We start from the raw sequence: 13,027 nt of genomic DNA on the forward strand, positions 1-13,027 counted from the left end.
ATATATATTGCATTGTGTTGATATTTTTATATATTGCAAAATGATCACCACAATGAGTTTAGTTAACATCCGCCACCATATGTAGTTACAATACTTTTTTCCTTGGGGATGAGAACTTTTAAGATCTACTCTCTTAGCAGCTTTCAAATATGCAATACAGTATATTAACTATAGTCACCAAGCTCTTCATTACATTTCCAGGACTTGTTTTACTGAAATACACAGGCTTTTAAATATCTCTTCTTCTAAGTTATTAATCTCCTTAGAATAGTCAGTACATTTGGAGAAATTTTGGGTAAACTAGTGATCAGGGTTCACTAGAAAAACAGAACCAAGAGGATGCGTGCGCACGCACACACACACACCCCCTTCTCAATTTTTCTCTTTTCTGCTATTGAACTATCCTACGGTATTACTTGACATTTTGGCATTATTTTGCAACTCCTCAGAGAAAAATCTACTCTAAAATTACTCAGTTTTTATTGAGCTCTCCTTGGCTGTTGATTCTGTTACCAAGAAGGATTATGAGCCAAAATATGTAAGCCCAGTATAAACACTTGAGTGCTAATGTTTACACAAAAATGACACCCTCCCATAGATGTCGATAAGGGTCTGCTTTGGTAGGAAGCGTCTTCACAAATCAGGTGTAAGTTGGCTTCTCTCCTTTGACACAGAGGGTTAGTTGTCCCGTTCCACGTGTTTCCCTCCATCCTGGTCTAACCACGTAGGAAGCATGACCTGGATCCTGAGCAGATTCAGACTAGTCTGCCGTGAGGAGGGCCACGAAGGGATAGGAACTGGAGAGTAAGTTATTAAGAATAAAAATCAAAGTTACCTAAGTAAGAAGAATTGGGATATTTAAAATGATAAAATTAGCATATTTAAGGTAAGGAATGTAAAAAGCTAAAACAAAACATTACAGAGATAGAGGTATGAGAATAACAACGGAAGTAAAAAAATCCATAACATAAAGAATCACCATAAAATTAAGCAGATATAGAAACAAAAGTACAGCCGAAAGGAGGGCAGGTCGGTGTTGGTACCTCCTGGCGGAGAACGGAGCCCTTTCACGTAGCTCATTCGTAGCTGGATGTTGCTTCTGCTTCAGCGATGGACTCGTTGGGTTTTTAAAGACACAATTCCGCAAGTGAGATGTAGCCTTTATCTGACACAACACTGCGACTGCAAATAAAAACAAACAAACAAACAAACAAACAAAAAACACATTTGTATTTTTCCTTGTACTACAAAGGAAGTACAAGAGTTTTCAGATTAAGTCAAATGTATACATTACACTTATGAAAAGTGAAGAAATTCTCCCAACAATTCTGGAAAAAAAAAGTTGCTCCATCAGAATATGGAATGCTTCTCGGCAAAAGTAGTAACAAAAGAAACAAACGAACAAAAAACCATCGAATAGTACGTGGGGAAATATAATTACCTCAAAAACACTCCCCGCTTTCCCATTTAGATTATTCTTAGAGAGTCCTGCTTTGTGTGTTTAGAACACTTATCTTTTTCCTCCCCGCGTAGATACTTGGAGAAAAAACGGCTTTGCTTTCCCCGGTTCTTCTTCGTCTCGGACCCTGCCCTTCTGGAGATTCTGGGGCAGGCATCGGACACGCACACTATACAAGCCCATTTGCTGAATGTGTTTGACAACATTAAAACCGTCAAGTTCCACGAAAAGGTTTGCCTATTCTAACCGCTGGCCAGCCATGACCGTATCTGAGGATCAAATGTCTTTATTGAATGTCTCTCCTGTGTTGTGCTTATAAAGGATTACTTCCCTGCCTATTGACTCTCAGCCGGTGACTAAAAAACTTTTGAGTCCGATTTACCTTCAGAACGATGTGATTTCTTACTATCCAGAGTGTAGATTTAAATAACAAATAGTTTATGATTAGGAAAGCATCGTAGGGGGCATTCATGGTTTTACATGCCGAGTTAACTGTTCAGAAATTCAATAAAACAAAGGAACCCAGGCCCATAAATAGTGCCTTGCCTAAACAGAATTGCCACTGGGATTTGACTGTTTTAATCAGGCTTCAGAAGTTTTTGGCATGTTGGTGTTCCCTGTTTTTCATCATGCTCGACCGAAACTTTTTTTTAACACCCCCAACAAGTTTCTAGAATCATGGAGTTATATGAGACCCCAAAGTGGTCATTCAACGTGAAGGAGACCACATTTGCACAGTTGCCAAAAGTTGTTGTTGGATCCATCCCTTCACCCGAAATTCCTTGGGAAAGTGACACGACCAGTTTGACAATGTGTCCAGCTCCCCTCTGGTGCTTCACATGACGTTCTCCCTGTGGGTCCGTGTCTCTAAATTATCTTCTTCCAGTCACTGGATTAGGGCCCACCATCATCTTGGTCCTCATCCTGATCACAATGCACAGGATCTGGGGCTTCGGGCTTCAACATATGTTTTGCGGGGTTGCGGGGGACACAGTGTAACACATAATAGGGATTGATGAGCCATAGGAGAAGGGGGACAAAGAGGCATGGACCAGATTCCAGAAGGCCAAGTGTATCACACTGTGGAATTCTGCTTCATCGCGAATGTGGCGAAAGATACAGATGGTTTCGAAGCAGGGCAGTGATCATATTTGTATTTCAGAAAGATTCTCCGGCTCAGTGTAGGTGAAAGAGACGTGGGCATGGCAACCAGCGTCGGAAGGGATGGCAAAGTCAGGATGGGAAGGGCTGAGCTGCCACAACAAAGCCTTGACGGAGGAGGTGGGTGGAGAGGAAGGGAAGACAGTATGGGGGTCTGGAGATGGTTTAAAATCAGTGTAAAAGGGGCACTGGACTCACCCAGGGAGTTCTTTCTGACGTTTTGCTCAAATCCTGCTATGGCGCTAGGACTTCTTGGTCCCGGAGTGAAACGTCTCTCATTGTACACTGAAGATAATTGAAAGGTCCTCATTTTTAGCCTTTGTTCATAGCGATTACTTCTTAAAATAGCATTGATTTTTATTATTGTTCCTGCCGTAAGGTATCTACAACCAGTGGCAGATCCTGGTTTTTTGGGTCCTATAAAGATCTTATAAAAAAGTCAATATAAATTTATGTGTAGACCCTTGGAAAAGGTCCATGTAAATGAGAGGTCCTGAGATTTGTGACTCATTGCCTTTATTAATACAGTTCTAAATCTGAGATTTAGGATTCCTTCTAAATCTGAGACTCAGGGAACAAAATTTCACTTACTAAAGAACAAAAACAACACACATTCGCATTTACCGTATCGTTTGCATTTTTGTTTAATTGACGTGAACAGCCTGTGAGGCGGGTAGGGAAGCAGGGCAGGCGTGATTTTTAATGACTGATTTTAGGCAAGAAATTTAGTCTCAGGACTGTGTCCTCCAACACTGCGTGGTCAATGAATGGGGAAAGCACCATTCGAACCTGTATTTTAGAACCTCAAATACCATGCTATTTTTGTTATGCCATACTGCATGGAAATTGAAGTGAAATGACCAGATCAGAGCTGGATGTGAATTAGAAAATGGTCTGTGCAACCAAGATCCTGTAAAGAGCACAGTGTTTAGTACAGAATTGGTATTACCTTGTAAGATGTTTGCATTGATCATATCGGCCAGGTCATGCCAACGTCAGCCTGTGATGTGGATGACTGGCTCTTAAAGGGTTCTCTTTCATTTGGGGAAAGTTTAGAGATTTTTTGACCACCACATTTGTATCGAATATTTCTTTTAGAAAACAAGTTTTCCCCTCTCAATAGAGACTGTCTGGAATTGATTTATTATTCTCTTTTAGGTTTCATGAGTAACTCCTTTTTTTACTGTTTTAAAATTGATTTTATATCATATTTTAACTTCTATAATCTGTAGTTTAACTTCTACGGGACGGATAACTTTAACAAAAGGGCAATGGAGGAATTTATGTGAATATAGCTATGTTTTTTTTTTTTTGGCTTCTAACATAGATCTATGATCGTATTCTGTCAATTTCCTCTCGAGAGGGTGAGACAATTGAGTTGGATAAACCTGTGATGGCAGAGGGCAATGTGGAAGTTTGGCTTAATTCTCTCTTGGAGGAATCTCAGTCCTCATTACATCATGTGATTCGCCAGGCAGCTGAAAATATTCAAGAGACTGGTTTCCAACTGATTGAATTTCTTTCTTCTTTCCCTGCTCAGGTCAGTGTATTGAAATTGGAAAGTATTTATTATTATTATTTTTTTTACAGAATACTCATTTTAGAGCTTGTACATTGTCTATTGTAAACTATACAACTGGCTACATTTAACTCTGGGCCGATATTAAGATTTTCATAAAGGTTTCTTAAATACAGATAAGCATAAAGATTTCAGTTACAGATTACTTGGTTTTATGTAGATACACACACACACACACACACACACACACATATATGTGTTGTAGACATATTTGATGTATTTTCTTGAAAAGTTTTTTCCTACTAAATTTCTTTAGTACATAAATCATAAAAATGTACTAAGTCTGTGCTTTACCAGAAAAATGAGAAATCGATTTCAGCATTAAAATATAGAAAACAATCTTTTCTTAGTTATTGTGATCAGGAAAGATCTTATAAGTATCTACTCTGGGCAAACGCTATATTAGTTTGGGGAAAGCAGGTTTAAGACGTATTCTTTCCCTGCCAGTAACCTAAAATTTATCTGGGGAGAAATATGATTTAACTAATAAATGACTTAAAAGTATAAGAAAAATATTGTAGCTATATCATGAGGCTGTACATATCTAATTGCCAGTTGAATAATATGAGGAGTTTTCATAGGTTCTGATTCAGCATATCAAGCTGATGTAACCAAGGATGACATATTTGTATAATAATCACTGTTCACTACATTGTAATGTTCTGCTAAGTATATCCACGAGCCATACACACTCATGAAGTTTTTTTCATTTCCATAAGGTTGGATTATTAGGAATTCAAATGATATGGACACGGGATTCAGAAGAAGCCCTTAGAAATGCCAAGTTTGATAAAAAAATCATGCAGAAAACCAATCAGTCCTTCCTGGAGCTGCTAAATACCTTAATAGACATCACAACCAAAGATCTGAGTTCCATCGAACGAGTCAAATATGAGACTTTGATCACTATTCACGTGCACCAAAGGGATATCTTTGATGACCTGGTAAATGCTTTATAAATGCTGTGGCATATAAAGAAAAACAGACACTAGCCGCTATCTATATTTACCCACTGGAATTAGTTTGAATGAATTCAAAGAAAAGGTTAAATTCAGGCAAAGAGTCATCTTCTCATGATGAGAGCTCATTTGTCAGATTCTCTTTTCAGTCCTTGGCTGAAAATTCAGTCGTATTCGGATAATCTCTGCTAAGATGCTATCGAAGCAATTAGACTTTATTTTAAAATTTTTTATGTGATTACTTTTAATGCTAAAATGTCAGGTAGCATCCTGAAAAGCTTTCACTTGTCTTGTGTTCCTTTTAGTTATTAGTCGAAGATTAATAGTTTCCTGCTACCGAATTAATAAGTAATATTGCTAGTAGAGCCTCTTACTGCTTCCTTTAAGCCTTTTGATAAATCGCATCTTTAACAAGTTTTGCTACATCTTATGTCATTAAGTGCAAATGGTCTTTTCTAATACAGTTTGTGACATTCAGGTGTCATGCAGATCTTTGCCTTTAAAATGAAAACAGGGGAGAAAAGAGTTTAGTGGCTATAGAAGATAGAAAATATGAAAAGAAATGAAATTTGTCCTCTGCTATATAACATAGGACATTAGATAAGAGGCAGGAAGCTCTTATTTTCATAATAATTTTCTGGATCGTGTCTCACCCCATTATGTAAACATGATTATGAAAGACCGGTTCTGATGTAATGGAAACAGAGGTGGCACCTTCAAGCTGTGGTGTGCTAATCTCCCCTCTTAAGAGTGAAGCACATTCTTTGCCCCTTAGAGAAATACAAGGCCCGGGGTAATTTTAGATTTCTTACTTGTCAAAGAAAAATGATTAATGTGGCTTAAAATTCGCTTAAAAAAATTCAGACAAAAGTATTGCTGGGCAATAACCTGCAATTAGGTGTTAGAAAATTTGGCCCACTGCAAATCGTAGGAAACATAATTTATGGATTAAAAAAAAACCCAACGGTGTACTTTGTCATAATCACAAGAGATGCCTTTTTCCTCATGAAATTGTTCAGTTCTATCTTAGAACTCCAAAACCTGCTTTTTATAGGCTGTATTTCATGGTTAGGACTGTGGTATTGGGCACTTAAGGGTAAAATTTAAGAAACAAATATCTTACTATTAAAATATATCATGCTGTTTACATTGGGGAGTGTAATTAGAGGATTCTCTTGCATTTTCCTGTACCCACATCTTCTAAAGTAGCTTCGTTTGCTGACCAGCAGAGGAGTGGGTTGGATGGCGATGTAGCTGACATCTCGAAGCAGCTGGGGTTCCCCGACTCCCATTTACGTCACGTTATGGTCTACGTGAACGTAATGTGCACGTTTAATAAGCGGCTCTTACCCCAGTTTTAACATATACCTTTTGCATTTCAGTGTCAAATGCATATCAAGAGCCCTACAGACTTCGAGTGGCTGAAACAGTGCAGATTTTATTTCAACGAAGATTCTGACAAGATGATGATTCGCATCACAGATGTGGCTTTCATATACCAGAATGAGTTTTTAGGCTGCACTGACAGGCTTGTCATAACTCCACTCACAGACAGGTGATGGAAGGGTTCTCTGGTTCCACAACCTCTCTTCCCCTCCCGCCCCCCCGATGTTTTTATTCTCTGGAGCTGCTTAGGGATTTCTGCTTGATGTCTCTTTAGGGTTTATAAGCTCTTTTATACCAAAGTCTTTGAAATTCGGTGTTCTTAGCTTTACATGTGTGTCTTCACATGGGATTTAAGTTTGTGATCTTTGGAAACAGACTTTGCTTCCTTTACCTTCGGTCTTTATAGAGGCAAAGTTTAAATGACCTCTGTGGACATTGGATGGGCAGGAAAGGTCATGAATTGCCATGTGTCAATACATGCAAATCACGGTGGGCCTAAGGGGCTGCTTTGGAGACTATGGCACCTGTTGCCATTACAGACACTATTTAGATTGTTTTTTAGCAGGAAAAAGATTGAGCGTCAGCGCAGATGACAGGCAGTGGGGAGGACATTGGCCTGCACATCTGGAGTTCTTAGTTCTGCCCTCTGCCTGTTATTTACCAACTGTGCCATCGGGAGCCGCCATGCAACTTCTCCAGACTCAGTTTCCTCTACTGTAAGGTGACCTCGGCTGTCTATAAGGGTCCTTCCATGGCTAATGTGAACTTTTTTGGCATCAGGCGATTGTATACACTCTGTTCCAGGGTGTACCGAGTACTTATTTTGGACAAAATAATGTAGGTTAAAGTCAATATTTGGCCTCAGTAGAAGCTGAAGCACAATATCAATCGTTTTCACAGAATGAATGTCTGGGATGTAGATGGAAAATATTATCAGTCAAAATGTAAAAGTTTGATGTAATAGCACTGTCATCTGCTAGATTATTCCTTCTGCTCAATCGCGATACCAAATGAAGTGCTCACTTTCAACTGGGAGAGGAGGATTAGCCAGAGATTTCACTGTGTGTGTTCTAGCGTTTTCTCATCATACTCTTTATAGTCCTTCCTACGTCGAGTTTGAAGATGATTGGTGCCAGATGGTGCTAGACATGTTTTTAGAATTTTTTTCTTTGTTTTGAAGTCGAGAGGTGGATAATCCCAAACTGTAAAGAATTTCTTAAACCTCTAAACCCTTGTGTTTCATGCAGTTATTTCACACCTTCTCTTTTTTTAAACCTCCAGCAATTCTCTCCTTTCCCCTCTCTCCACCAAAGGCCTTGGTTCCTATTTTATAGAGAAGATAGATGCTAACACAGGAGAGATATCGCCGACCAACGCAGAATCCCCTGTCCTCACGCAGTTGGCTTTCTCTCCTGCTTCCAGGGTGTTTCGTGCTGCCATTCAAAGCCATCAACCGATGGTTATTTCCTCTCTGGGGTCATCGTCCATTTTCACTTCCCCCTGGACCATTCTCATCAACCTATAACCAAGCTGTAATTGCTCCTAGAAAGAAGATTCTCCTGTGAACCCTCCAGGTTCCTTAGCATTTCTGTGCTCCCATCAAAGCTCCTCAGAAGCACAGTTTCTCTCCTGAATTCGTTCCCCTCAGGCTTTTCTGCATTAGTTCTCTGTTGCTGCCACAGCGAATCAGCACACATTTAGAAGCTTACATAACACAAATCGATTATTTTGTAGTCCCGTACGTCAGCAGTGTGACGCATGCCTCGTTGGACTAATATCAGGTGTCAGTCAGCAGGACTGTGCCCCTTCCTGGAGTCTAGAGAGGTGGGTGGGGGTGGGGGGACGGGGAGAATCTGTTTCCTGTCTTTCTGTCACTGGCAGGATTCTTGTCTTTGCATTTGCAGGACCCGCGCCCCCACTTTCCTTGCTGGCTATCAGCCGAGGGCTGCCCCCGACTTCTAGAGGCCGTAGCATTCCTTGGCGTGTGGACCCCTCTCTCCATCGTCACAGCCAGCAACTATGGTTGTGCTTTTGGTCCCCTCCTCCTTCTGTCTCAAATCTCTGACTCGCTCTTCTGCCTCCCTCTTCCCCTTTTAAGGACTCCTGAGGTTAGATCAGATTCACTAGGTGATCCGGGATAATCACAGGGCCTCTGACGTCAATCACATGGGCAGAGTCCCTTTAGCCATGTAAGGTAATGTAGTTAGAGGCTCCAGGGATTAGAACGTGGATGACGTTGAGAGGCCCTTATTCTGCCAGTCACACTTTCTTCCCCCTCTCCGCTAAAACAGTCACCCAGACCTTCACGTTGCTAAATCCAGCGGTCATTTGCAATTCTCACCTTCCTTAGCTCATCAGCATTTGCACAGTTGAGCCCTCTTTTTTGATACGCTTTCTTCCTGTGGCTTCCAGGACACCATACTCAGCTGGCTCCTGGCACTGTTCCTGCCATCCCTTCACACCCCCTCCTACTGGTTCCCTTATTCTTCCTGACCCCTAGACGCAGAACACCCCGGGACTCTTCTCTTCATCTACGCTCATCTCCCGTGGCTTTAAATATCATTAGACGTTGACTCCCCAGACTGCACCCGGGCGGGACTGCTCCCCTGACCTTGAGACATGAATATTCCACTTGCCTCCGTGTCGTGTTTGCTTGGATGCTTACAGGAAATTCATACTTAACATTTTTGATTGTCCTCCACGAACCCACCTTCTTGTCATCTTCTCCATCTTAGCAAACGACATTTCCGTCCTTCACTTGCTTAAGTCAGAACCCTTGGAGCCTCCTCGAGGCCTTTGCTTTTCTCTTATTTCATTATCCAATTTATTGTCAAGGGCGGTCAGCACTGCTTTCAGAATTCATCTAGGATGTGACCACTTCTCACTCCTTCACTGTTATCACGCTAGTCCAAGCCACCAGAGTCGCTAGCCTGGATAATTGTTAGCAGTCTTTTAACTGGTCAACCTGCTTCTGCCATCGTCACCCCCTCCATCCAGTCTATTCTCAATTCAGACACTGGAACATAAGTCACATCCTGTCATGCGTTTGCCACAATCTCCCCACTGGCTTTCCATCTCACCCAGAGTAAAAGCCAGTGTCCTCACACCAGCCTACAAGGCCCGGCTTGATCTAGTTTCTGCTACATCTCTGTCTGCCCCTCATTGAGCTCCAGCCACTTGCTCCTTGGTTGTTCCTTGCATGGTCTCAGCACACCTCCACCTGCCTCAGGGCCTTTGCACTTGCGGTTCCTTTGACCCAAAACCTTCGCCTCCTCCTCGGGTCTTTGCTCAGAGGGGTCTTTGGACCCGCCACATTTGACGCAGCAGTACCCACACTCTGCAACCCTCCTAACCAGCATACTTCTCCTGTTTCCTACTTTAAAATCATCTGTTTCTTTTCTTTAGGATGCCAGCTCCTGGAGGCATGACTGCCTGTGGTTTATTCATTGCTCCTATAATAATTTTTCACATAATACATGCTAAATAAATATTTCCTGAATGAATGAAAGAAGTGTTCATTTTCAAAGTTACATCTTTGTGGTGAAAAGTCTAAATAGCACAAAAGGACATACAGTTGAAAGCATGAGAGGAAAATTTTCTTTATTTTTAAAAACGATTAACAGTCTATTTTCTGCCCTAGAAATTTCAAATGTGTATATGTCAAAATTCTTTTTAACTATAAGTATCAAACTATATAAACTTTTCTGCAGCTTGATTTTTTCACTATATTCATTATCTTGTATAACTTTATCAAAAAACTCGAGACCTTTAAAAACAAAGTAGGTATTTATAAGTATATAAGTGGAGGTGATTCTAAAGTTTGTTTCGGCCTGTCTCACCCGAAATGTTCACTTAGTTTTCTTTTTCTTTAATTACCGTGATTATGGGAGAAGTGAGTCCCCATTTTATGCTGGTCACATGAGAGTTAAGTCACACATTGCTAAATAATCACGTCTTAAATCTATTTCTGGGAGCAGCTACGGAGGAATAAATCTCTAGGATGTGCCTTCCAGAGGCAAGCACGGTCCTGTCGGGGCATCTTCATGACATGTCTACATCATGCGCACACTCTCCCCAGAGCATCCTTCCTGTATGTGCCTCGCTGCCTGCCTCCTCTGCTCCTCTTTCCACTTTCTTCGTTGCTTTCAAAAAACGTCATCGTCCGTGAGTGGATTCGAACTTTTACATAATTTAGGGGCCTTTTGCAGCTCTATTAGAGTTTTCTGCCTCCCCGCCAGACTGCCATAAGCTCTCTGCTGCGAGGAACTGGGTCTAGTTCACACTTACACCCCCAACTACTTGCCTAACCCCTAGCACCTGGTACCCTGGGTATATCTGTTGAATAAGTGGCTTGTGCCAGTCCAGCATTACACTCTTATCTGGTTCCACCCATCCCAACACCTGCTGGAACCAGAGATAAAGAATGTGACCACTGGCACAAAATGAACGATGACCCTCTCCATGACCCAGAGCTCATTAGCATGCAATTTCGCCAAATTTATCAGCATCAGTATTAAGTATTTATTTCACTCTATATACATGTCATCACTCATAAGCCAGAAGTGCTGTCAGTTCTGATTCTTAAACAGCATCAATGCTAAAATGCTGGACAGCTTCTTAGGGCAACAGTGGTGCATGCGTCACAAAGGTATTTTTCTTTATCAAGAACTGGTTTAGTTAGAGACCCTCTGATTATCAGATACACTTAAGGAGACATGAAAGAAAACGTTGGTAAAGAATGTGTTTTCAATAATTAAGAAAAACAACAGTCGCAGTCACACAGTAATGATGATTAACATTTGCTTGGTGCCAGGCCCCGTGCGGGTACCTACATGTTACCTCTAGCCCGCACGATGAATCCAGAAGGGACTCTGAGAGGGCAGAGAGATTAGCCAGGACTGCACAGCCGTTCAGGGCAGCGGCCAGTGGTCAGCACTCAGGGAGGACTCACCAAGTCGTGAGAACACTTCAGAGAAACACACGTGTTGTCGGACCTTCTACATTTCTTATTGTGCAGATGAGAAGTCAGCTTCTGGACTTCTGCTGCCCTCGGTCTGAAGTACAGACGTGGCGAGAATGCTTCCAGTCTTTCCACTTGCGCTCACAAGGGGAAGAAAGGACTGGTCCCCAAGCACATCGGATTACCAACCCTTTGATCCAAACAGGGATTAATCCACTTTAGTGGTTCCCAGTCTGTTTGCTAGAGTACCATTCTGTAGATACGGTAGATTTCTGTGAAAAAGTTGCAAAATTAGTTTTGGAATTGCTGGTTACTACTTTTTGTACATGAAGATTTCCCAACCTTCATCATCCTAAGAAAGGCCGTTTAACCTTTTAAAGAGTTTTCAAACTTATTTGACCATAAACCCCACCCCCTCCTTTTATCTTAACACGTGTTAATATTCATAAGGATAAGAGTATTTTAGGACGCGGTTTTGGCAGTGTTACGTAGAGACGATGACCTGGATCTCCGGTTTTTTAATCTTGCGTGGGTTTCAGCTCACTTGCTGTCTCAGAAGTATCCACGGTGCCTGTGATGTCTCTAACCCTCAGGTGTTACATCACGTTGGCTCAAGCTCTGGGAATGAGCATGGGAGGAGCCCCCGCTGGACCTGCAGGAACGGGCAAAACAGAAACCACCAAAGATATGGGACGATGTCTTGGGAAGTATGTCGTGGTTTTCAACTGTTCGGACCAGATGGATTTCCGAGGGCTGGGACGGATTTTTAAAGGTGCGGGTTACATGTGTAATTTTTACTTGATGAGATCTTTCAGTTAAGGTAGACTATCTCGTTAAGATTTCTTTTCTCAACATTTGGCTGCATTTTAGGGTCATCGTTCAACTTCGTAGAACTTTTTAGAGAACCTGAATCTTACCAGTGTCCTATGGATGAAATGTCAATATCATTTGCCTTTCGTAATGTTTCTTTAGCACTATAGGTTGCTCATTTACAGATAAAGTGCCACATTGTGAGCTCTTTTGGGGGCAGTCTGTGTACTATCTATTCGTTCAACTTTATTTTTGAATAGACTTATCTCTGGCTTGTCTTGGCAGCTGCATAATGTCCTTTTCCTTGGCTTTCCAAAATTACACACTAATTGGATTTTCTGTTTAATTTCCTTTCTAAGGGCTGGCGCAGTCTGGATCCTGGGGTTGTTTTGATGAATTTAATCGTATCGATCTACCAGTTCTTTCAGTTGCAGCCCAGCAAATTTCCATTATTTTGACATGTAAAAAAGAGCGTAAAAAATCTTTTATTTTTACCGATGGAGATCACGTGATTATGAATCCCGAATTTGGACTTTTTCTAACCATGGTAAGGGAGATCTCCTGAATTTCAGCCTTCTTACCACAATTTTCATACATCTCCTCGGTTATATGTCACCTCCTGTCTATGAATGGAAACTGGGATTCTAATTTTCACTTCTGTTTGAAAGCCTTTGGCATTAAACAGAGTTGATTTTAATGACTCATGACTTACG

General features: G+C 41.3%; 1 protein-coding gene across 3 annotated transcripts in view; it reads left to right on the top strand.

The window, feature by feature from the left end:
- Positions 1–13,027, top strand: part of DNAH5 (dynein axonemal heavy chain 5) — a 226,859-nt gene that overhangs the window by 104,037 nt on the left and 109,795 nt on the right. For all 3 annotated transcript variants that reach the window (XM_039842769.1, XM_039842767.1, XM_039842768.1), the window contains exons 32-37: positions 1,534–1,690; positions 3,948–4,160; positions 4,919–5,143; positions 6,541–6,713; positions 12,098–12,276; positions 12,674–12,861. In XM_039842769.1, coding sequence (XP_039698703.1) covers positions 1,534–1,690; positions 3,948–4,160; positions 4,919–5,143; positions 6,541–6,713; positions 12,098–12,276; positions 12,674–12,861 — 1,135 coding nt within the window. The remainder of the gene's footprint in view (positions 1–1,533; positions 1,691–3,947; positions 4,161–4,918; positions 5,144–6,540; positions 6,714–12,097; positions 12,277–12,673; positions 12,862–13,027) is intronic.

Source organism: Pteropus medius, unplaced genomic scaffold (genome assembly GCF_902729225.1).
Source record: "Pteropus medius unplaced genomic scaffold, Ma_sr-lr_union100, whole genome shotgun sequence".
In the NCBI taxonomy this organism is placed as follows: domain Eukaryota; kingdom Metazoa; phylum Chordata; class Mammalia; order Chiroptera; family Pteropodidae; genus Pteropus; species Pteropus medius.